We start from the raw sequence: 25,951 nt of genomic DNA, 5'->3' as shown, positions 1-25,951 counted from the left end.
TAAACACAGCATCAAGAGCCTAACACCACTATCTCAACTCAGTAGAGACACGACAAAGGAGATGAATGTGATAACGATAAGTGAGAAGGTGGATGGCCCATCAACGAGAAGCATACAACTCCTTCATGACAAAACCTGTTCCTTCATTCCAATACAAGCCTCTTCCAGTCTGCACAGCTTTGAAAACTTCCTGGCCATACTATGGATTTCCCCTGTATAACAACAATTACCTCACAGTATTTTGACAGCATATGATCTAATTCTTGGGGCTGCATCAGAGGTTATTCTCTCAAAGCCAAGAAAAACATCCCGCTGGAGTGTAAATAAACACAGTGCAGGAATGTTTGATGGGGGGATGTGTCCGTCAGCGTGTTGCCATAGTTACCATATCTGTGCTCTATATTATGCGCACCCTTGCATGAAGTCTGACTCACGTTCGAAGGTAAGGCAAACGTGACAAATACAAATCTGCACTGAAATACATTAGCATAACTTAGTTTAGAGAACACAGCACAATTTACGCAATTACACTCAATATGGCTGGGTCTGACAGCGCAATGATTTCTCAGTCAGTTTTCCTTTCGATGAATTTTCACAGTCAAATTGGTCCATTTGCATTTGCAATTTCTCATCAATTTGCCTGTCCAGGGAGCTGCGGATTACGAGCGGTGGTGGCGGCGGCAGCGGTGGCAGGACTTCTTCACGGCTAACAGAGCCATCCGACTTGTCTTCTGTAACACTCGCTCTCACTCTCAGCTGTGTGTGTGCCTCAGTTCTAAGGCCAGGCACTACGCGAGGTGTTGAATACCGATTAGACACAGACACACACGGCAGCATTACTCACGGCATGAGTTGACTGTCAAAGACACCTCTCAAGGACAAGAAGAGAGAAGCTCAGAGAAATGCAATCATAGAACATATAGCACAGCTGACATATATTCATACACATTACATATTCTGCACAATAACAAAATAATAATGGTAAAAAAGGACTGAAATGAGTCAAGGGCAAACAGGCAAGGAAATATTATGTTCCTTGAGATCTGAGTGATTCTTGCTCGTGGGGATGTGTTTGTGTAAAGACATCTTTTGATCATCATTGAACAGCTGACAAGACAATAGTAGAAGGGGGACTGTAAGTACACCAGAAACAATAGGAGCTATGACATTAGAATTGAAACCACACGTTCACATAGTTTGCTGTAATGCATTGAGCATGAAGTACTTAGTATAATAAAGAATTGTGAGTATCACAATGTATATTAAGTAGGTAGAGTAAACATTAACTAGAATGTACAGGTACTGAAAATACGTTTAGTACAATGCAGGCATTAAGTAAGAAGTGTAAACATTAACCACAGTGTACTGTAAATAGGTTCAGGTCACAGTTTTGGTAATGTAGGTATTAAGTAAGTAGAGTAAGCATTAACCACAGTGTACTGAAAATAAGTTTAGCTCTGGGCAGGCCTGAAACATCAATAGAGGTTCCGTGCAGCTGCACAACCTTGTCTACACCCTACACACACACACACACACACACACACACACACACACACACACACACACACACACACACCTGATGGCTTCACTCAAGCCTATTCAACTTCAGAGCTAAGTTGCTTTTTCTTAGAGTCCCCTGAAGCCTTTGTGCTCCACAGTCCACAGACACTACATGTGTGGTCATCAGCCATCAACAACAACCTAGAAAAACAAGCTTCATTTCCATTATTCAGAAGCATTCTCAATCAGAAACACAGCTGACCTTTTCTGCTAGGAAAACAGTGTAGGCTTCACAGAGGAAAAGATGACAGCATACTCCCAAAACATTCACTCATAATGACTGAAAGCTCTCTAGTAAATAGGCAATCATTAATGACAACTAATTGCCTGTGTTTGTGTAGATACTAGTAGCCATAATGATCCACACAGAGTCATTTAGTTTGTCCCATTTTGTTAGAGTAGTAATCAATGGTTTATTTTTGTCCTGACTGAGGCGAGAGGCCAATGACATCTCTATCTCTGGGCTACTGGTTTATGACTGGTTCCCCCTAGCGAATATAGGCCACGCTGAAGGCTTTCTAAATATATGGGAATGCGGTGGACATGATAAGAGCTCCTCCACGCCAGTACAGAGACAGCGGTAAAAAGCCAACAAAAAGCCTGCTAAGCATTTGGTGCTCAGTCTTCAAAGCCACCCTGACCACTCACATTTAGGCTGAGCTGCCCTTTGGAGATGAATGGTGGACATTTCTGTTTGATGTCTCCGACTACTGGGACTATTTTTTTTTTTTTTGTGTGTGTGTGTGTGTGTGTGTGTGTGTGTGTGTGTGTGTGTGTGTGTGTGTGTGTGTGTGTGTGTGTGTGGGGGGGGGGGGGGGGGGCAAGCATGACACGACACTGAGAAAATCCCACGATAATTAACCAGCTAACTCTTCCACTCTATCAAAAGGCCTCTTCTTTGTTCAGCCAGGCTAAGTGTGGGTATGAGGTGTGAGAGACAGATTTCTGTTTCAACTTATTCCTGGTCTCCCTCTGCCAAAAAGAGGGAAAGAGGGAGAGCGAGAGACAGAGACAGACAGAAGGAGAGAGACAGCGAGAGAGAGAGAGAGAGAGAGAGAGAGAGAGAGAGAGCAGGGTGGAGACACCCTTGGAGGGAGCAGCTGGAGATGCTAAATCAGTTCCACATGTTTTTCTTTTTCTTTTTTTTGGGAGGCGTTTCCAGAATGCTCCTCTGCACCACCATAGCAGCAGCAGCGGCGGCGGCGGTGCAGGGCGGCCAAATTGAGGGACGGCCAGAGGGCCTCCCTCCATCACTTGCTCAGCCTCGCCTCGCCTCCACCCACTCTGGCCTCTGCCAGAGCCTCAGCTTCTCACTCCCAGTTCCCGCACTTTTCACCTATTAGCGTCTTTCTCAAGCACACACATGGCTTCATTTACTTCCCCCATGCCATCACGAGGTGGGGCTCCACTTTGGTGGGAGGGTGGGTGGCTCAGGCAGAGTAAGAAACATGCATAACAGAGCCAGGTTTCCATTATGAGACAAGGGCTATGTACGGGTGTGTGTGTGTGTGTGTGTGTGTGTATTTTTAAAACACAACTCTTATGTCTTTGGTTACTGGGATATGCACCGATGAAAAGAAAGAACCTGAAACCTACTGGAAGCCCACAACCAGTCTCTCCCAAAATAGGCGGACAATTTCACAGAGAGCGAGAGACCGACCACAGGAGGGGACAAAAACAGTACACAAGGACATCAGGGAAAAAAGGAATGAATGTCCCACAGGCTGACATGCCCTCTCCAACATTTGCCAGGCCCTAAAGACTGTCTGGTGACCACGTCAAATGCGATGAAGTGCTAATTCATTTTAAGCCCTAAAAAACCAGGTTGGAAATAAATATCAATAAGCTCCACGGCCTGCACAGCGCCTGCTGAAAGTACATCGATCCAGGGCTTGTTAAAAGCACAGGGCCTGGGCCTGGAACAGATGCCTTAGAAAAAAAGAGAGCTGGGGAAAAAAACCCAGCATGCCTCATTAGAACCTCTTAAATACCAACAAAACAGGTCTGTTACAACAATACAATCTGTTCTTACTGAATTATGCATGCACTCTTTCCGACAGTGTCGTTTCCTTAAATCTACGACATGTTACAAAGGATAAACAACTCACAGAGTGTTTACGTAGGCAATACACTCACTGACGCTGATTCATTTTGATTCCACAGAATCATGTTGCTCTCTGTCTGTGTGCCAAAGTCTCGCTCTAAGGTCTGACAGGGAAGAGGGAAGCTGCCCAGAGAATGCCAGGCAGTCTGCATTATCTCACACTGACTGGCATGAGCTGTGAACAGTGGGGTATAGATGCAATAAGATTAGACACTCTGGGCCTTTTGATTCTCCCGGCCTCCATTCATCGGTCCAGAGGCAGACAGGAGCAGTGGCGGCAGTGGAGGTAATGATGGCAGCTCAGCCGGCCCCCCCCATCTCACCGCTGCTCCTTCACGCTCGACAAAGAGCTGACGGTCGTCGGCTTCGCAGACGCGGAGAGGACAGGTGAGACAAGACGAGACACTGATCACCAGACTCATCCGAGAGGGGGGGCTTTGGTTGGGCCCAGGGGTGTGGGGGTAGCTGCTGGACGTGCCTCATTTCACCGATAAGAGCGACTGCAACACATTTCCTGCGGTCACTGATGAGTCAGATCAAAGGGGAGGTGATGCCAGCGGTAGCCACAAACTCACAAGTGGGAGTGGGAGGAGCCGAGAGTGCAGGGGGGAAAACATGTAAAAGATTGCATGAGTCAGACTGTCTTAAAGTCTCCCGCCACACTGATACAAACTCACTTGCAGGTGTTACGTGTGATTCCATCTATTTGCAATTCATTCAGTCTATAATACAGTATCCTGCAGTGTGAGCTGGCAGAGCCAATTTTACAGACATTTTCCATAGCTTGCGGCGTAGTAATGTCTGTTGAGTGATACACGTCCTGATAAGGCAGCAGAGACAGGTTTAGGTTCACGGAGAACAAGTGCCGCAGAGGTAGCAAATGCTTTTTATCTCACCAGGCACTAGCCATGCTCTCAACAGAACACTGGAAACTGTGCTGAAGGAAGACTATGGCTAGTAGGAGTTCCTTCTCAATTCGTCCAAATGTTTCTCAAATCTCACTCTGATTACAGATGAGTAGAGCTGGACCCGTTCCAGTGGGCTTGAGCTCCACAGGGGACTATATACAAACCATTTCTCGGCGAAAGAGAAAACAGAACTGACCTAGATAGATTAGCAGGGGTCTAAGGAGCTGAAGAACAGTTAGGTTATTCAAACTTTAGCGTGGGTTTGGACAAGATATTTGAAATAGCATCACACACAGCCCACCGTCTTCACAAATGTTCTAATGTTCCAGATTTAATTAGCGAATGTCAGGGGACCCCTAAACATGGAGAGGACTCCATGACCTAAATACAACATATGACAATAGCCCTGTCCCCATCTGATTTGACAAGGCGGCACACATTGTACTGTGTAGGTGGATGAAGTGATATTGCTCTGTGGTCCTACAATTAGAAAGAAAAAAAAAAACTCTTTGAAAAGCTGCAATTAGCTCTCGACAGTGTTGTGCAAATTATATGAATCACTTACGGATATTAATGCACCCGTCTTTCTTCTAAATAATAAGCATTCATCGTGTGTTTCAAATCCTGGTTTGAAAGCAGGGTATTAACAGTAGTTGGACACACCAATCCAAACGTTTTCCTGTGCCCGTTTACACAAGCTTGGTGTGCTACATCAAAACGTTTAGTGTGGATTAAACACAATCTAAAAGCAAAAGAGCCCTACATTTAGCTTTTGTTAGGACTGTTGAGTGACTAGAGTATGGTCTAGCAAGCAAACGAGTCCAGAATTATGACTATACATCTAAACACGTCATAAACAGAGTAAATGAGCTTAACTGGATGATAAAGCAAACCATTAGGCAGCCTTACTAAAAGAGAAAAGAGATACATTTCCTGAACCTTAGCCACTATTGCACTACTTAAAAACAACATACTGAGAAGAGACGATTAAAATCACTGGGGGATGAATGTTCAATTACATGCTCACAAAGTTCTCCTAAATGCTTTGGGGATTAGGGGGATGTTTAAAAACAGAGCAGACGAGAGCACAAACACACTTATCTCTCTCTCTCACCAGAGTCACTTTGGCATCATAGAGGAGCGCCTTTAAGATAAAAAAAAAGTCCCCTTCTTAACCTTTGACCCTGAAATTTACCCTCTTCAATTATTATATAATGAAATCAGCATTTAATAAAACATAATAAACTAGTTACATATTTGATGCCAGCTAAGAATATTTTCATTCCATTTGGCTAGTTCCACTTCCCCATCTAAACTTCAGACAGACTGCTTATACCCTTTCTTTCCGACTGGACACTTCCCCAAAATCAATTCCATTCCCTGAGTTGATTTAGGGACACCAAGTAGGTGAACTGTGGCGGTCTGAAACACAATTTGTTCTAGATTTTTCTATATTAACGACTCTGGTGGATGTAAAATACTAACACGACTATTTATAGACATAAAGTAGGGTTAGTATGGATTTTCAATCTTTAAAAAACAAACAAACAAACAAAAACATGTCCTATTCACACGGCTCTTCTGTCCCCATATGGAACTGACTGTATGCACCATAATGCCACTCTAAGCTTCCTGGCTCCGAGCCACTGTAACACAAGCACAATAATGTGGCGATTTGTGTGAGTGCCAATGCTGGGCCGGTCTCCCCTCCGCACGGGCTGATGAAAAGGGCGCTCACGTGGCCCGTGACTCACTCTCCCCTCACCATGACTTGGAGGGGCCGGCTGGTCTGCAGACTGCGCTCGGAACGTGGAGCATGTGCCGCTGCACCGATGGACGGGGCTGGAGGTGGAGATGGTGTGTGTGTGTGTGGAGGGGTGGAGGGGGGTTCTGGGTTGTGTGGTAAGAGTGAATGAGGACATAGTGCAAGGCCCGTGCACGGCATGTGATATCCCTCTTAGTGATTCAGACATTCCCCAATCCTTCAGATATTTATCGGGGGGAATCAAAGAGCATTGGGGTAAAATCCTAATCTCCCCAGGCACCCATCTGCTGGGGGAAACCGGCCCCGAAATGTGTTGCTAGGGTCCAGTCACATGCAGCTGGGTGCAAAAAGGGAAAACAGAGCAACAACGGGACAGAGAGATACCAGTGGCAGATGACTTGTCACCCCTTGGACATCAGAACTTTCATCATCAACATCAACTTGACTTTTTGCATTATCTTACCATCAGGTACAAAGTAAAAAGGATCCACAACAAAACAAACGCATGTGAACAAAACAAGACAAAAATCGTTGCATGTGCACTGTGAATGCATACTGCAGTAAAATGAAGGAGATTAATTTTTTTTATATTGTCAAGAAGTATAGTCTTTCTTGAATCAGTGTGTTCTATAGGATCAGATTAATGTAATTATTACAATTTACCCTCCATTAATTGCTCTTTATGTGTTTCTTTGTAAAGCCAATATGGTTTGAAAGAACATGCCACTCCGGAGCAACTGACCATTCATATGTCTGCCCTAACATGTATAACTTTAATCTATGCATATTCACAGAGAACTGTAAAAGGGCAAACTCACTGTACTAGCAGGCAACACAAATAGTAGCACTAGGGGCCTACTAGGTTTGTGTGCACAGCTGTATATTCTACCAAATAAATGAAGAACAGATGAAATAATGAACAGTTTGGATCCCAGTCATGGTCTGAGCAGAATAAACAGAACTAGGCCTGCATTATGAAATATCTCACATGGCCAAGCAAACACCAACATATCAGAAACCCAATCACTATAACAATGTTGCCAGTATGCTTATAGCTGTAATCAATAGGCTACTGCAAGGTGATCACCTCAAAGATCAGTGTCCCTGATCAAAACACTGCTCTTTCTTTATGTGCTTCTCAAATAAGAAGGTAGTGTCTCTTCCTCAGATCTGGTAACCGATCAGGCAGTATAGCTTCATAGAAACATTGCTAGACAAGAGGTGTTGAAAAACGATACAACCAACAACCGGCGCCGACTGATGTGGCCTTGTAGTACCAAATCATACTTATGGTCAAATGAGTCAAACGAGTGTGCCATTCTATGGTGCCATTTCGTAATATCCCTCATTGCGATGACTGATACGGGGCCGGGTGAACATCTTAACGCTTTCTGAACGAAAGACGTAGGCTGCTGTTAACTTTGCCAGAGTGATCTCTGCAACATATTCCGTGAAAGATGATGCACCGCTCACACTTGGTCAAACACAACACAAAAGTTATAGCTCTATAGCTGTTGAACCAGCTAACCTTAGTCATGTGGAACGCTCAAGTTTTCCTTCACGTAACTGATTCCATTGAATGAAGCAAAATTTGTGCTCGTAACAGCCTAACTACTGATGGAATTAACAATTGAAATAATAACTACAACAGGTAGCCCATGCCCATCAAATATATTCAGGTTACCGTTAGCTACAGCATCGGGAAATCAACTGAGAAAACATCGGCCCATTGTGGACTCGACCTGTCAGAAACTTTACAGAAATAGCGCAAGCAACGATTCAATCCAACAAGAAAATTCTGAATCACCATATACGTTACAGTAACTGAATTAATGGGTTCAAACATACTCCCACAAATAAGACTGCGGAACTTACGTAAAAACGAAGAATAAAGTGGTGGATCCAACAAGAAGAGTAGCTGCAGTGGACACCGGGATATATTTGGTGGGTTTAAATCTCTTTCCAGCGCTGTTGGGCATTCTGTAATGTCCACATTCCTTAATTATTTATTCCTATCGTGGATGCATAAATCTGGAGGTCTGTTCAGTGCAACCCTTGAACACGTAAGGTTTCGCTAGTTCGTCGCCGCTGCTACCGTTAATTTTCTCTAAGGTCGTTAGACAGGCAGTCAGAAATACACGGCGCTCAAGAGGCTGAAAATCCCACCCTAGCAATCCAACCCACTGCTGAGGTCACTGCACTGCTTGAAAGGTGGAGCCTCTTCTATGCAAATCCAAGAGGTGTGCGCTCCGTTAAAGTGTTGCAACTAGTCTTGAAGAATTAACCTTGGTTAGATGCTGCGATGGCTAGAGAGAATGGTATTCAGTGTGGATTTAAGTAATAATGTTCCAGTGTAAGCTTACGAAAAAGATGGAATGGAATTTCTAGCATAAAGTCAGGCAGAGGTGACAAAACACCATTAGCGACTGGAAAAGAGGAACATGTTTGAAAATGATATACTTTAGTAATGAGTTCCACATACCCTCTGCTGGTGAGTAGTAATAGTGCAGAGTAAAGAGAATATTTTGGTGAACGCGCGCTGGCAAGACCACAAGTCAACGATTCTGCATTATTTGCAATATCTTACAAACGACAGAGAAAGTACTCACTGCTACCACTATAGTCTAAAATAACCACAACAATCTAACCGTTAATTGTTTTACTACAACGTAATACTTCGGCGAAAAATTAAAACGGGAGCTGATTTAGTGACAGGAAATGTTATGGTAACTATTGTATCCGTCCTGTTTGACGCTAACGAGCCACCGTATGAGTTTGGTCTTTTGCCTCCCTTGAGTCATTAGCATAGTGACAACTTTATTTTTAGCTATCCTAAAAAACTAACTTTAGCTGTCGGACACTCCCGAACCACAAGTGCTTAGTATTTTATTTTCCCTAAAACAATGCAAATATTTTCGAAAGAGGAACGGTGATGTGAGAGTTACGAACATAGTCTTGCTGCCGATGGTTGACACTTCCGAAGCATCTAACTGGCTTGCTAGCTGCTAGCATATTAGCTGACCGGAGGTGTCCAACGTTTATCCTTTGTGCGTCATTAGCTAAATAGCTAGCTGTTCCAGCTCTTTGTGCGCACAGAATTAGCTATATATTCCCTTAAGGAAACCGGTGAATTGCCTGGCATTTGGGAAATCTACCAGTATGTCGTTTCGGAGGGCAGTTAGGTTAATGTGTGGTTTTGCGGGCGGCTCAGGCGTGTTAGTATATGCTGCTTCGGCAGCTGAATCGAGGGGATATTTTGGGGAGACGCAAGGGGAACGGCAATGGTTCAAAACTGGCCTCGCAATTATCCACGCAGCTCAGCCAAGCGTATTGTTATCGGGGAACAATTCAGTGCAACCGAGTGGAAACGGTTGGGATTCCAACTGGGATAAGTATGTCTGTGTTTTCTAATGTTATGTCATGTTCAGGGTTGAAATGTCCGCTTCAGTGAAACAACTGTTACAATCAGATCAGATAGTAACTTAGTCTGCCTGTGAGCATTACCAGGTCTTTGGCCTAAGTTGACTTAATAAATCACTCAGAAGTCATTGCATCCTGGTGATGTGACATATTGTTGCTTCAGTGGGGAACTGAAACAAGTGATCACAAAAAGCAACACATAGGCCCCCAACATATCTTCATTGAGCACTATGAAGAAAGATCGTCCAAAGTCTTTGAGAGAGATGCTAATTTTCTGTTGATTTGCTAGTGGCAGTGGTCCCAGAGTAGCGTATTGGCTTTAGCAGTATTGTTTTTGCATAAACATATACAATTTATTGAAAATAGATTCTTTAATGGAAGTTAAATCTACATGAAAACACAACCACAAAATAATTGTTGAATATGTTGATGTACACATTCCATATAACAACCAGGTTTTAAAGTAAAACCAAGAAGTAAGGGTTGCCCAATAAGCCCATTTTTATTTTCAGCCTACTAATTGCTTGCACTACTTCCTTATTGCACATAGGAGGGACCCTGCTTCACTATTAAATGGAAAGAAAAAGGAGATCACAGGTGATGACTTGGCAACAGAGGTGGAGAATAACAAACCAAAGGCCACCCGTCATATCCTCCTCATTCGCCACTCCCAGTACAATCTCAGTGGCAGCGAAGACAAGGAGCGGTTTCTCACCCCACTGGGTATGGGTAGTGGAAGTCTGGCTTAGTCTGAAACAATGTAAGTTCAAGCTCAAGGACGGGCTAAAACACTTCTCTCTATCTCTCTACCTCTCTCTTTTCCTCAGGTCGCGAGCAGGCAGAGTTGACAGGACAGAGACTGGCGGTTTTGGGACTGAAGTATGATATCCTTGTGCACTCCTCCATGACAAGGGCTACAGAAACTGCTCGCATCATAAGCCAACACCTCCCAGGTCAGAAGAAGTTGCAACTGTTATGCTGGTTGTAGGTCAGCATTCAGCTGTGTTAAGGATAGTTGTCATTTGCAGAGGATTGCTCCTTTGTAACATCAGCATTTACTTCCCACATCCTTGTGACTACAAACATGTTAAAGACTTAAAACATGCACAGTGCCTAACAGTTCCTATTTGAAAACTGCAGGGGTAGAACTGTTGAGCTGTGACTTGCTGAGGGAAGGAGCTCCCATCCGACCAGTCCCCCCTGTTGGCCACTGGAAGCCTGATGCAGTGGTACGGTTCATGCAATCCACCTCAGTGTCACTCCCGTGTGCTGCAAGAGCCCATGGTTATTTTGTGTCATTTATCAGCCAGACTCTAGATCCCTAGATCTAGAACTCTAGCTCCTAACCTTTTAGATCTCCATACACTAACCTAACATCACCATCTAAGCAGCAGTCCTCTCATAAGGCCGGTGCACTGACATAGTGAATGCCACATGGGGGCCGCCATGTATTCCTTGTCATGAGCCCAAAGGAATGAGAGGGCCCTGAGGTCCTCATTTGTGTTGTGTGTGCGTGTGTCTGTGCGTGCGTGCGCGCGGTGTGTGAACCTGTGTACCCGATCCCAGCAGTACCACGAGGACGGGGCCCGGATCGAAGCCGCTTTCCGCCGCTACATCCACCGCTGACGTCAAGCAGAAGGAGGACAGCTATGAGATCATCGTCTGTCATGCCAATGTCATCCGCTATTTTGTGTGCAGGTGTGTGCCCACCCCCCCATCAGTATGGGTTCCGCTCACCCCTCTCCCTCTGTAGGATAACGGGGCCCAGTCATCATATTCGCTGTTCTATCTTTGCTATTTTGCTCTATCAGCTCTCTGTTGTGACACTCATACCTAATGTGCACTCCACCTGTGTGTCAGTATTGAAAGCAAACACTTTGGTGACCTTATGTGGTGTCAGGTCAATACTATGTATTGAATAAGTCAATTCTATTAAATGTCTGCTTGACTGGTAAGTCGGAACTCTACAGAAAGCATTTGCCTTGCACAATAATTGTATTTGCATACAATAAGGAACGTTTTATCAATGGCATACTGGTATTTAGAGCACGAGGACGGGCTGTGTATATTCTGTGTTCTTGTATTGAGTTTGTGTCCCAAGCTCTGTGATGAAGACCTCTCGTGTGTTGCAGGGCTCTCCAGTTTCCCCCCGAAGGCTGGCTGCGTATGGGCCTGAGCAACGGCAGCATCACCTGGCTCACCATCAGGCCCAGTGGCCGTGTAGCACTCAAGGTGCTGGGCGACTCGGGCTTCATGCCCCCAGACAAGCTCACGTCGACCTGACACCAGACGGCCACTCACCATGTGGGACTGCCGCTTCAGCTGGAGGCTGTGGCTTGTTTTTGCTGTTTTTTGTTTTGTTTTGTTATTGATTCTCCTTAAGTGTCTTGAAAGTGTGACAACTGTTTTGTTGCTATTTTTGTATTGATGATGATGATGATGATGAGGCAAGTAGTTTACCTACCTAATGCCATGTTTTTTCGTCAATTACATTCAGGACACTACACCACCTTGTATTAACTTGGGTTTTGTACGAAAATGGGTATGGGAAAGTTGTATGGGGGAAAATAGTGTTTGCATATTTTTTTCTGGATTACTGGAGCTCTGAATATGAATGCAAGTAAGTGTCTTGTCATTCAGGAGGACAATGGAGGGGATTCAGTCAAACCAACATTTGTCTGATAACTTGGCTATTGTTGCTCATATATTATGTTGATGGTTTGCCTGTGAAATAATGACTCCTGTCCTTGATATGCGTGCAATAGAGTTGAAGCATGTTAATGTGTTTCTTCCTCTATGTCTCTTCAGGAAATACACCTATGACAACTACTCCAGTTTTGCTTAATTCATTGGTTGAGATATTTTAGATGTTCAAAATGTAATTTAATAATGGTGGAAAATTTGACGTTATTTGTGAAATGTTAATTTCCAAAAGTGCCAAATACAATAGATTAAGTTCCCAACAGATGTTTTTTTTTTATTTGTGTTTTGCACAAGGCATTAGCTCCAAAGCCCATTTACAACTCAGTTCTAAGATACCACATGAAGGAGCTCAAAATGGTGTTCACTGTTTTATTCGTTCCTCAGAAGTACATCAAATACTTTCCTTTGACATATACAGTAATAAAATTGGACTAAAAATGCATGCAATGGGGAAGCCAGATCAAAAATAATCAAAATATCAACAATTAAACAGCAAATCCAATGCACCACAATGTTGGCACTACGAAGCCTTTAACAAAAAAAAAATGGAGTAAGGCTGGCATTAATGTACTGTATTAGCATACTAAATTGTAAACGTTTTTTACAATCTTATGTAAGAGGTATTCAAATGCTGCATAAAACCAGTGCTACTATACTTTATTCAAATTGGGCTGTTGTCAAAAATTATTAAGCCTTGATGTCATCAGTGCAACCTGAACACTGTGAAACAACTGGGTTTGCCACACATGGTCATACTAAAAAGGCACTAAGAAAGCTGAATGAAGCAGGGAGCAAAATTCCAGGCTGTCACCACATTGAGTAGCAGGGAGGGTGGGACAGAGGGTGAGTAGTACACAATCTTCAAAATGAGACCTTTTTTGTAAAGTGGGCTCAGGAAAGGGGCTTGGGGGGGGAAATCCAGGGTCCCCTACTGCTAAACCGTAAAAGTCAAAGTGAAAGGTACATTTTGAGCCACTGGGTCAAAAGCATAGCAGAAAACGAATATCTCATGGAGAGTGGCACGCTTCAAATGTGCTAGTATTTGTGATCCCAAATGGTTTCCACATAAGAGCTGGTTAACAGAAGAAAATCTGTTAGTTTGACCCCCAGGTGATGAGGCAAAGGGTAGGTAAGGGCAATTAAAAAAAAGACATTGACTTGACATCTGGAAAATTCCACATTCTTAATTAATGCTGACAAATGATCTGCCCATCTCTGGTGCTAACACTGATGTTGAGAGGCAGTACAAACCAGACCTGATTTCATACCCTGTGCTAACATTTTGTTCAGTTTTATTAATAAATCTTAAGAAAAGACTACAGATACCTCACTCAAATTCACAACACCACAACTTACACCACTGACCAAGATCAACAAGTTAGGTCCCACGTGACCATAGGATACAGATGGTGCGGTTTGGACCACCCCCATCTCTAGAAATGCACCATTCAGTTGAAATATCAAAGTTTGGTTGTTGATATGTTCAGACAGTTGTGCAGTTTTGTTGGAACATTCATTCATATTATAGAGATGTTAAGAGACAATTCAGTAACCTGCAATGTACAGCCCACAAACATCAGAAAGGTAAGAGACATCATGAGGATGGCTTTTGTGTGTCACTGAGAAACTGTACTTATAAAGTGACATGGCTGCAGCTTGGTGCATGGCATAATAACTGTGTGAACGAAAACATTCAGGTATCTACAAAAATTAACACATTTATTGGATTTAAAAAATATGGACAGGGAGGCATTGGTAAAACACGATTGGCTGATTCTGGACAAGGTGTGGCAAATTCTGACTGGAGGCTGTCCCTCATCTCAGAAAAATTAAGGCAATTCTCAAATTCATGAACTTAAAAACAGGAACTGGCAGTCATTTACACAGATAAACAAAACAAAAACAATTTTTATCATTTTGTGCTACGTAAGAGATATACCAAAAATAATTTCACACTTTTTTCTCCTCACATTAAGCTTAAATTTTTACAAACTATTTTCAAGCAATGGGTCCGCACAAGGATTTACATTGGATGTTTGGAATGCAACCCATTTTTTTTTTTTCTCCATTATTAAACAATAAAATCTTTTCTTTTTTTTTTTAGCGAGGACACAAGTGCATGTCACCATGTTCTATAAATAATATTATTACTGTCATTTTTGACAAAGCTCACACTCATACATACACTGTAAAGAGACTAGTTTGAAAAAATTCTGAACATACATCCAAAAAAATCTGTACATCACATGTCGGAGTACCACATCGTTAATACAAACCCTCAAGACACTTGTGCATATTTCTGATGTGATTGAATCCAGTATGCAGTCACCCGGGTTGGCGAGGTGTGCAGCACGGGGGGAGGGGGGCTGGCAGGTGCATCTTAAATTGGGGGGTCGCTGAAGTGCTTGAGGCGAAGGCGCTGGATGAAGCTGGCGTGTGCTGGACTGTAGCGGCCGGGGCTGCCGAAGTCGGGCGACCCCGGCGTGTACCGGGAAGGGCTGCAGCGGCTGAGGGGGGAGGCCAGAATGCTCACGGGGGAGCCCGGGGTGAACGTCTGGACCTTAGGAGGCCGCCGCACGAAGGCTGGGGTCGGCCACCTGTAAAAGGCACACAGGCAGGTAGGTAGGCACACACACACACACACACACACACACAATTCATTTATTTGGGATGACCAATACTGATTACAACAACACAGCATTCCAAATATTAATTAAAGAGCTCATTTGTGTCTCACACAGCAACACAAACAGTGTGCAAGTGCTTACAGCTTTACAGGTAAATCAGGATAAATACATATTATCAGGGGTCCATACATGGTGACTGCCTATGATGGCTGACACAGAGCAGTATTTGGCTATTTGCTTAGATTTTGTCTTGTTAAGTCCAGTAATTTGCAATCCTCTAACACAGAGTCTATGAACATGTCCAAGGGTACCATAAATAAGTACAACCATTTTTGTGCTATAACCACCTACTGAAAGAGCATGAGTTAATGGCTGGTATTTAAAAAAAACATTTCTGAGAAACACAGGTCCATGTACATGTCAAAGCAACAACCCACTTCCAGAATCACAATAGTTTTTAAAAGATCATCAACAACAACGTCAGAAGTGTTTGGAGAGTCTCTGAGAACACACACACACACACAAATAAATGGCTGCTTTTGGATTTAAACAAATGGTTGAGAAACTAACGCAGGAAACAGACACCAAGGTGTGTGTTAATTAACACTTAAGAATTAGAAACTAAACCCAGATCTATACTGAACTAAATCTACAGTACTTGCTCATCCTGTCATTTTGATTGCACAAAATGTTTACATACAAAGAGAGATTATAAGGACTTTGGTACACACCTTTGCATCTCAGTGGGGGAGTATGTTTGCATTGTGCTCTTCCATTTGTAAATGCTGGGGTATTTCAGGGGATCAACATCTATGGCTTCTACTGCAGACAGTACTTCTCTGTCCAGCTTGGTTGGCGAATCCCTAAGAAAAGCACCAGAATCAGCTTACATTGGCTCAGCACATACATCTCAGGTTATACCACAACATTAAAACTTGAAAGTTGTCCAACTATCTTCAAGAACATAATTCACTTACCCTTCAATGAAAAGACATTTTTTAAAGCGGGGCGGCGTCCTTAATATAAAGTCAGGGGAATCCAGAGATCTGTAGGAGCCAGATGACCCTGAGCTGCTCATATCTCGGCCCCCGTGGTCCCAAGACTTGGACCTGGAGCAGAGAGTGCGCTCAACCACGGGCCCCCTAGTCCTCTGACCCCCACCCTCCAGGCTCTCCTCAGCCGACACGTACTCGTCCGACCCCGAGCTAACCCGGTCCTCCAGCCTCCGGTCACCTTCGTCCAGCCCGTCCCCCTTGCCCCCGCTCAGCCCCTTCCACGAGCTGCAGTCACGCTCCGAGCAGCTCACCGAGAACACCGAGTCCTCGCCTGCGCCCAGCGACAGGCGGCCCACGCTGGAGATTAGCTCGGCCGCCGGCAAGTACGAGTCCCTCAGGAGTCCGTCCTTCTGCCGGGAGCTTTCGCCACTGCGCCGCCGCTCCCGGGGCTGCCGCTCCATCTCGTCCAGTAGTGTCATGCGCTCAAACTCCACCATCAGGTTGGACATGGGGGACAGCAGGCAGGCAGAGGAGGACGACAGGCCGCGAGGGGAGCCCTTGTCCCCGTTCTGAGTCCGGTCGGCGCTGGTGCCAGAGGGGGGCGGACACAGGCCGTTCCTGCTGGAGGACGAGAGCAGGCTCTTGTCGGAGGCGCAGAGGAGGTCATGCTCGCAGCCGCCTCTCGATGAGGTCGGCGCTCCGTGACACAGGCAGGATGTGGAACTCACGGCCGCCCACTGCCCCCTTCAGGTTGTCCTTGGAGCAGACGCTGGTGAGGGCGGCGTTCTGCCGGTTCTTCATCTCCTCCAGGCTCAGGTCATCGCCCTCGTCCAGGAAAGCACCAACCGAGATGGAGTTGCAGAACTTTTTTGGCTTGCCTGTATAACAGAAGGAGAGAATGAATTGAACTTTCAACAATGACTACTGAGATCTGAAGACATTTACATGACCAGTAAAATCAAGTATTTTTGTCCAAGATGGGACACTGGAGAAAACTTTGATTTTGAGTGCATTAAGCGCAGATTGTATTGGCTTTCCTTCCAAAGCTTTCGCACAAGATTCTTCTCTCATTTGGTTTTTCAGCGCTACACTCTGGGGGCATGCACATGAGACATGCCCCCAGAGTGTAGCGCTGTAGCTGCCTGGTTCAGTTAGCTGCTGGCTCTAGCAATTTGAGCTAGTTAAAACCGATTGTTTCGGTTTTGTTTTCCGTATCGACAGTACTCTGTGACCTCGACAAACGGAGATCTACGTGAAAACCCGGATTTCTCCTTTAAACGTGTTGTGACAGCACTCCACATGTTAAGCACATCACAGAGGCTCACCAAGAGCAGGTCCTTTCGATTCAAAAAAGCATTCTACTCGTTTACCTGGTGATGGAGTTCTGAACCTGTTGCTGGTCTCGTTTTCTCCGGTCTCTCGGTGGGCACGCTCACTGAAGTCTTTCTTGCTCAGGTGCTCCTCCAACTTTCGGAGACCCTCTGCAGACGACAGGTCGACAAAGGAGTCCAAGAACTCCCAGTACTCAGCCCAGGGATGGCCCAATTCATGGGCAAGATTTCTGGAAACAAACAGATCATACAGACTGTCAGAGTCAGAGGCAAGAGCAACAATGTTTGTCTCAGTAGCTTTTCCTGGGTGTGTGTGCCAATGGTGCATTAGAACAAGACTAGGGCTGTGTTCTAATTTGCATACTTCTGTACTAACAATACCTAATATGAGTGCAGACATGCATTCACTTGTGCACTATTATTAGGTATTGTAAGAGTACAGAAGTATGCAAATTGGAACATAGGGTAGGTTCTCCATCCTGTACCTGCCCACTCTCTCGGCTCCTCGGTCGGGATCAGACTTTAGGATGTGGTGGAAGTGTACAGCACGATCTCTGGGGGGCGTCTTCCATGCTCTGGCGGAATTGGCCGCCTGAGGGGGTTAAATTTGATCATACAGAATATAACCAGAGATGCACCACACTGTTAACAGGCTTCCTCCAAGAAGTATTGAGTGCAAAATGCTGGCTTTTTGCAACACAACCGTGAACAGTTTTGCTAACCCATATCATTAGGACTAGAATAGTCCTAGTTGAAATTCAAATTTGATGATATTCTATTATTTTATAGCAATTGTGTTTCTCTTATTTCAGACCTACACAGGAACGGTGGTAAATTCCTTGTGCTTTAGGTAGGGGACTTCCCACAGTGACAAATCAACAGCCAAGCCTTTCACACATTGCACAGCATGACACAGCATGACAAGAGATTGACTGACAATGCACAATTGATTTGTGGCAGTTGCAAATGCGCCGCATGTCACACCCGGGATCCGTACAGGCCCTCTTTCATGGTACAACTTGTGGTGCCACAGAAGCCAATCAACAACCAAGCCTCTGTAAAACAGTCGTGGATCTGCTCAAGGTTTCTTCGTATATGTATCTCCAATCTAGGGAGTTTTTCCTCGCCCCTGTTGCCCATGGGCCTCTTTTCTTTTCTCTGATTGTCTAACACTCTGTAAAGTGCCATGAGACATGTGTAATGTTTTGGCGCTCTATAAGTGAAATTAAATTGAAAAGTGAATTGACAACAGGACGCAAGATAAAACAATCATAACCAACAGGTTTCAGGCAGCCACAAACGCACCGCGTGTTGTACCCGTAAAGGCTCTCCTTTGCGATGCAGTTGTAGGCTACATCAACGTGTCTCATGCCATTCCCTTCATGTGTTCTATTACAATGCTGTCTGCCCTCATGGACAGTAGCTCCGTGGATGTCTGCATCTTTCCAGGATTTTCTGGACAGCACTATGCCACTCCATCATAACACTGGCATTTAAGTCAGATTTAACCACATGGACGCATGAAAAGAAACGCCACCAACACACCCCTCTCACTAGGTGTGAATTTTAACCGCATGTTCTACGCTTCGTTCAGACACAGCACAATTACATAATGTCCGGAGGAAATACTAGGGGAGTAGTAGAACAACCGGCTAAATTCGGACTTCCATATGACCGTTTATGTCGTTCAGATATACAGCCCCACCGTTTAACATCCGCAGAACCTCCGGTCTTACAAGTATGTCTGAAAGTGCTTTATGTTTGCCAGCCCCTTGCTTCTGCTACCCGTACTTTCAGTACCAGTTCTTTTTTTCATAGAATTCCTCCATCACATCTGCAGAGGGGAACAGTTAGCTCAATAAAGTCAGCGATGTGCTCACATTCAGAATACAACACCGCATCTGGTCTCAAAATAGTCACATCAATACAATGTGGAACTTGCAGTTGCTTTTCAACATCCACCAGGAGTTTCCAATTCAGTGCTTTGCCCCATTTTCCTGTAGTGCTTGTATTTGCCCAATGCCCACTTTTCTGTCCCTCTTGCACAAAACAATTTCTTCTATCCCTGTCGCTAACCGGCAAAGAGTTAATCTCAAAAACTCTCTGATTCTCAAGCATATATATGCCAGTGGTTTTAAAACCTGATTATGTCTCCAGGTGTAGTGACCCTGGGTCAGAATATGCTTTAAAAGAGCCATGGCCCACACATAGCTTGCAGCTTCCATCTTCACTAGGTTCTGTGGAGTAGGAAGAACATCATATGTGGCTCCTACAATGAATTTAAAATGGTTAGCATCCTTGGCCTATAGTTCTCTCCAGCTGATCTCAACATCTCATCAGTTCATCCATTGCCCTTGTTTCGCTTGAAACACTGTCTAGCTTTCCCTTCTTGCTCGCGAAGAGAGTCAGTTACCATCTGTCTTTTCTCCTGTGCTGTAGCCTTGCCCCATGCTTTCCAATAGGCACCATGACCAAAACGAGCTCTTCCACTCCTCACCTGCCCAACAATATCCTTATGTTACAATGCGCCTTGAGCATGTTTAACTGTATCCCATGGATTCCACTTCTTCCATGTTTTCACTAGTGACTAGATCCTAGGACTGTGACAGAGTCATCTCCAGACAGGTCTTGAACTCCTCCACCAAGCTGGTCACTGTTAACTCCAAAATTCCTTTTCCATACAATGCTACCATACTAAAACAACATGGCACCCTGAGCCATTTCCTAACTGCATTCCCGGTACTAACAATTCTCTCAAATTCCTCCATCTTAGACCAAAGCTGTTACTTGATATAATGGCACAGTGAGAAAATTGTTACCTTTGATGGACTCAGAGGCCCAGCGTAGGCTTTGACCGCCATGACGGGGTCCATAGGACTTCTAGACAGCATGGAGGGTAAAGGCTCAGAGGGCTCAGGGGACCATGGAGTTCCAATCACCGGCTGGGAGGAGTTGTCCGTCGCCCTCAATAAGGGCACATAACAGCGATCTGGGTCGGGAGAGGGAGACACGCTCAACTTCCAGCAACAATAAGAAGTAAACAATAGTATGCTCAAAGCTTTTATTGCCGGGGGGTCCGTACCTTCTAAATATTCACAAATCTTCTGCTTCACTTCTTGAGTTTTGTTTTTTCTTTCACATATGACCTGACAAAGACCCAACAAGATAAACTGATTAGTCTGTGGTTGGTACAAAACAAAAAGACTGGAAAATGAAACATAAACATAACAAACATTTGCATAAACAAAACAAATCACAAACCACCATAGATAAACAGTCCCTTACATCGCATGGCTTCTGGTCATACTTGTTTCTGCAGTGTTTGTCAGTGTCAGGGTGGGAGCAGAGAACGTTCACCACCTCTGGGCAGCCAAACTTGCAGGCAAAGTGAAGTGGTGTCTCAAAGCCCTGAAATGCAACAGAAACAAAATATAACCAAATCTTTATCTTTTCTTAATGCAATGGAGAGATGAAGAAAACAGGTGTACAGAATACAGGAGGACAGAAAGCATGGCAAGGAAAAAATTATAAAGAGGACAGAAAAAAATGAGAAGGCAGAGAGGTATGAAATGAAACAGACACAGACTAAGAAGAAATAATGTAGAGACATGCAGAGAAAGAGACGAGTCAAACATCTTGGTGTTGATGGACTCACGGCTTTGTCCGGAGTGTTGAGGTACAGGTCCACGATGTAGCGGATGCGTCTCCGCAGCATGTCCTCGTGGTCGTCGGGGTACATGAGACGCATGAACTCGGGGTTCTCCAGTGTGTCCAGCAGGAGCTGGGCCACCCCAGCCTGGTTCTCCTTAGCAGCCACGTGCATCACATTGTATCGGCAGCCCTCCTGTAGAACAAGGCCCACGATACAACACTAGTGTTAACACCTGGGGAGGGAGGGGGGTTTGGCTCTGTTTTTGGTTATTTGAGCCACCGAGATCTGACTGAGACGGCAAAGAGCCTAAACTATATGGTGAATGGTGAACTGCAGTATGACACTGCAGCGACACAAGTCCACTTTATTCCAGTTTGAATGGTCCTGTTTGTGGTCAGGTTGAATGCCCCATTTTCAGCTAGTTCCTTTATATAAATTTTTTTTTATCTGACGTGAAAAACTTCTTTATCTCCACTTCTGCATTCCACCTCCAAAAAAGAAAAGCTCTCTCCTGAGCCCCCTGACATCACTCTCTCACACACACACAGCTCACCTGCACCACAGTGGGATTATCCCCTGAGCCGATGAGATAGCGTGGATTGCTCCAGACCAGCTCAGCGAAGGCCACCTCGTCGCCCCTCTCCACGGCCTTGCGCAGCTTGGCAGTCAGGTCCTGTGTGCGCGGGCTCTTGAAACTGTTTGCCTTCTCCCTGTTGATCGTGTCCGTCTCCATCCCAGAGCTGTTGTCTATTGTAAGGGTTTAGTGGGAGAGAGAGGAGAAGCGTTCTTCTATAGTGTCGTTCCATATTCAGCCAAACTTTAACAAGCCACCATGGACAACTGATGGTATTTTGTCAATGTGTGTCCCCAAATATGTAGTATGGCCTTTCAGGAACAACTGCACTGTGAACATCACCCCCTCACTCACCCTTAGCAAAGAGGCCTGGTTTGACAGGCGAGATGCATGGCATGGCTTTGCTGGGAGAGGGGTAGTAATCACAGACACCTTTGGCAAACTTCTCTGCATCCTCACGGCTGGTGAAGGCTTTGAATCGAGCCCCTTTCATCATCTTCACCACTTGCAGAGCTTCTTTCTTTTCACTGTACACATGTACTCTATCTTTAGAGGAGAGAAAAGAAACAGAGAGCTATTCAGCCAACAATCTACGGCCATAAACCTACAGCAACGGGCAGCATGAAAGCATTATTCATAGCCAACAATAGCTCAGCGTATTACAAGAACAGAGGCATTTTCATTTTCCTTTGGAAATTTTTAAAAGAGGTGAGACAAAAGCAGAATGTCGTTAATAATATGAAATGGGTTGAAAGACTGCACAGGGCACTCAATTAAAAAAAATCAACCAGACTAAATTATGAATTTACATAATTATAAAACAACCAAAGAGGGGCCCCTTGCACAACAGAGCTCATAATCCCTTATTAAACTAATGTGTTAGGCCTCCTCTGCAACGGAACAGAAATAAAGTCTCGAAACGTCCACAGCGCGAGCACAGAGGTCAGTGTGAATCTCAAACTATGCTAGGCACAGGTAGAGGCACAGACACTTCCAGCCACCATATCAGAGCAGCCAAGTAACCCAACACCCTTGTAGCACCTCTGAGGCCAAGATAACAGGTATTACAGCTGGGCTTTACTGCAGGATGTCCCAGCGTTGACTCTGGGTCAAGCTGTTCCCTGAGCTCTTCCTGAGACTAACATGCCACTCGACAATTTTTTTTTTAAAAAAGTTGTTCTTTCCCACTAAATGTACTTTTAAACAAACAAACCATGTAAGGGAGGGAGATTGTACATCGTCCTAACACCTGAGTTTGTTTGAGGGCAAACACTGAACAGGAGTGTGAGGAACAACTTGCTGAATTTATCAAAAAGTGCACACAGCCTCCAATACAATATTACTGTCCTGACCCGTTTCATTTCCGTTTAAAATCTACATAAGTAACCTTGACAGGGATGAACCAACCGGCAAGAGCTTTATTCAGAATCACAAACTAAATCTTTCAACAAGCAGCCTATAACCGGTTGTAAGGATTAGGCTATATCCTATGTAAATGGCTGTAAACTCAACTCTGGCAACGAATAAGCCTCCTGAGTAGACCATAATTAGAAAACTACACAACTGCCCAGGCATTGAGTTACTCAAGAACAAGAACAAGATAAATAGAGTTCCTCAAGAACAATAACAAGATAGATATTGAGTTCCTCTAGAACAAGAGTGAAGAAGCAGAGGTATACTGTAATAATGCAATCAACTAATGTCTCTATCTCTATGAAGGAAACATGGTACAACTTTAACACTTTGGGCACTAACTAATTAAATATGGAACTATTCCAAAACTATAGATTTTCAGGTTCCAACTAGCTACACATGCCATTTTTGTCCTATGAAAATAACCAAAAAATTAATTTCTCCATGTTCATATGCTGTAGATACCTCAAATATTGGTTCAACATTAACAAATCATTGTATTTGAAGATGAAAAAGAAAGCATTTTAAAAGTATACAAATCCAAGCACAAAGAAATTATGCAATCATAGGAATTGAACAAAAATATTTTACAGGTCTTCGGTCATTATTCATTATTTAGACAAACTTTGAGCAACTTGGAGAACCGGAGACCGGAAAACTCCACTGCAAAGTGCCGTCAACATTAACAAGTAAACGTGGGTTAACACTCTCAAAACTGTTGGCAATGTATACCGAAAGCTCCAAAATGTCAGACTGTTACTTTACTGACCCTTTTGAAATATGCCCCTACCTATACAATGGCCCCCTGCCCTTGCCAAAATCTATACACGTCACTGTATTGCATCTCAGAGACTTTTAACACATTCACTGGCTTGGGGGTTACCGTAAAGACTGCTGACTCCATTAACTAGATCAGAAATCTGCTCCCTTAACCCAGGCCTCATTATCAGCATCTTTAATAATGCACATATTCTGTCAATGATTGCCCATGCTTACACCTGCCATTTCAATCCACACACTAATATTCGTAGGGCTACCAGTAGCTGGCCACTTATGATTCATTCGAACGGCACAGATTAGCAAGATTAAAATGGACCCATGTAGGATTGAATGAACCCAACCAGGAAATATGTAGTGAGGAGCATCATACCAGTCCTGACCAGCACATCCTCCCATGGTGGGCACACGCCATAGTAGAAGGATGGTGACACTTGTGTGGGCTTGGAGGGCGTCTGCCCATCAATTTGAGCCTCGTCGGCCCTGACGCAGCCCAGCACGGCCGTCTTCTCCGTCAGAGCCTCCTCCTCGGGTGGGTTGAGGCCCATGCCGTAGCCAAAGTCACCGTCCTCGCTGGCCTGTGGCTCTGTCGATGCTGATGGGTTGGAGGCCCCGAATCAGGGTTGGAGGCCCCCGAATCAATGCCCGAGCCAGCGCTGGTGCTGCCATCTTCATTCACCAAAGCACGGGCCAGCTTCCTCTCAAAGATGGCGCGGGTGGTGGCTGTGATAGGGCCGCACTTGAGGTTGGCCTTGGCGAACTCGTCACGCAGCTCATCTGCGCTCAGGCCCTGCAGCCTGCTCAGGGTGGCCTCCATGCTGCAGCTACCTGATGGATGACAAATAGCACTGTGAGCCAACCAATCAAATCCAAATGTAACTAATCAAACACTCTGAATTCACAGACTACAGCACTTCAGTATACAAATATAAAGATTACAGAACTTTCATTCAATTACATTCTTTGTTAACGTCTATTCCATGTGCAACTTAAGTGTGCTATGCATGAGCAAATGGGCTGTGAAACATCTTGAATTCTGACATACAAGGGGCATCCGAACCATAACACTAACTTATACCGGAGAAATGTCTCGCAGTTAAACTTGCAACTACAAAAAATAAACACACATCACAAAACACTGTCAGTTGTCTCTTGATGTCATATGCTGTGCAACCAGACCCATAAGCGAAGATGGCAAGCAACATACAATTTAGGAAGAAAAGCCAACTGTTTTAAATTTGGACGCACGATTTTAAACACCGACTTCCCTTACAATAATTCTCTTGTAAAAGGCTACACTATATATAGTGACTAAATATACATATTTTCCAATGTCACGCCCAAGTGGGATACACGACAGCTTTTGTGTTTTAATCATTCACCATTCCCTATGCCACGGTTCTATCACTGTTTCGACAACTCAAGTGGGCATGATGGCATCGGAAGGGTGCAATCGCATCGAGCCACTTACCAAAAATTACCGTTATATCCGCTGCTCATGCTGTATATAACGCTTTAATAAAACGTAAAATAAATGTTCAAACAGACACAATGCTAGGGATAGTCTGGAATGGTCTCATTGTTTACAAGCTTCGGCGCGCATGCTCAATGAGAAAGGGAGGGCTCAGTCGCACAGCTGAGCGAAACGAGCTGGACTTCCAGCCGAAGGAAGTGCTCAAAGGTGTTTCATCTACATTATCTTTGGTTTGTCCGGCCCACATCTTGGCCCATTACATGCACCTGCATTGCTAGAACTGTTGTTATAAAAACAGCACCTCACTATAAAAATCAAGGGAGGACCCTTTGGACCGGCTGATATGACACCACAGCAAGCCACCATGTAAAAAAGTCCTTAGGAGCAGGTTGCACGAACAGATAGCTAGGTCCACGAAAAGACACAATACTACTTAGAAAAAAAATTCAAACACATGAGCAATTCGTATGTTCCTAAATGCCATGTAATTCAGCTGGATATTCAAAGAAACCACACATCCATGGTTGCTAGCTAAATCTGGCTAGCTTGCTATAAATAAGCAAGCAGACAGGGAGGGCCAACCGGTATGTTGTATTTCTCTCATGTCAGCTAGCATTATTAATTTATGTATAGAGCTAGGTAAGGGAT

At 44.4% G+C, this 25,951-nt stretch overlaps 3 protein-coding genes across 5 annotated transcripts in view; 1 reads left to right on the top strand and 2 right to left on the bottom strand.

The window, feature by feature from the left end:
* zdhhc8b (zinc finger DHHC-type palmitoyltransferase 8b) overlaps nt 1-8,540 on the bottom strand; it is a 53,294-nt gene extending 44,754 nt beyond the window's left edge. Inside the window, exon 1 of one of the 3 annotated variants that reach the window (XM_048244026.1) lies at nt 8,213-8,540. In XM_048244026.1, coding sequence (XP_048099983.1) covers nt 8,213-8,316 — 104 coding nt within the window. In that variant the 5' untranslated portion in view covers nt 8,317-8,540. The remainder of the gene's footprint in view (nt 1-8,212) is intronic. The other 2 variants (XM_048244028.1, XM_048244025.1) reach the window with 2 other exon arrangements.
* Nucleotides 8,541-9,017: 477 nt separating this feature from the next.
* On the top strand, nt 9,018-12,586 carry pgam5 (PGAM family member 5, serine/threonine protein phosphatase, mitochondrial). The gene is given in 7 exon segments (XM_048243328.1): nt 9,018-9,729; nt 10,308-10,480; nt 10,585-10,710; nt 10,898-10,986; nt 11,327-11,379; nt 11,381-11,455; nt 11,890-12,586. Coding segments are annotated over 7 exon segments (900 nt in total). The 5' UTR covers nt 9,018-9,496; the 3' UTR covers nt 12,041-12,586.
* A 1,143-nt stretch (nt 12,587-13,729) lies between these two features.
* On the bottom strand, nt 13,730-25,797 carry ankle2 (ankyrin repeat and LEM domain containing 2). The gene is given in 15 exon segments (XM_048243329.1): nt 13,730-15,057; nt 15,819-15,950; nt 16,065-16,759; nt 16,761-16,960; nt 17,453-17,643; nt 17,899-18,005; nt 20,233-20,402; nt 20,496-20,559; nt 20,699-20,821; nt 21,069-21,257; nt 21,619-21,812; nt 21,994-22,185; nt 24,203-24,442; nt 24,445-24,653; nt 25,301-25,797. Coding segments are annotated over 15 exon segments (2,952 nt in total). The 5' UTR covers nt 25,330-25,797; the 3' UTR covers nt 13,730-14,840.
* Nucleotides 25,798-25,951: the final 154 nt, after the last annotated feature.

Source organism: Alosa alosa, chromosome 5 (genome assembly GCF_017589495.1).
Source record: "Alosa alosa isolate M-15738 ecotype Scorff River chromosome 5, AALO_Geno_1.1, whole genome shotgun sequence".
NCBI lineage: Eukaryota > Metazoa > Chordata > Actinopteri > Clupeiformes > Clupeidae > Alosa > Alosa alosa.
The sequence above is the reverse complement of the archived record's forward strand: the minus strand, read 5'-3'. Positions and strand labels throughout refer to the sequence as shown.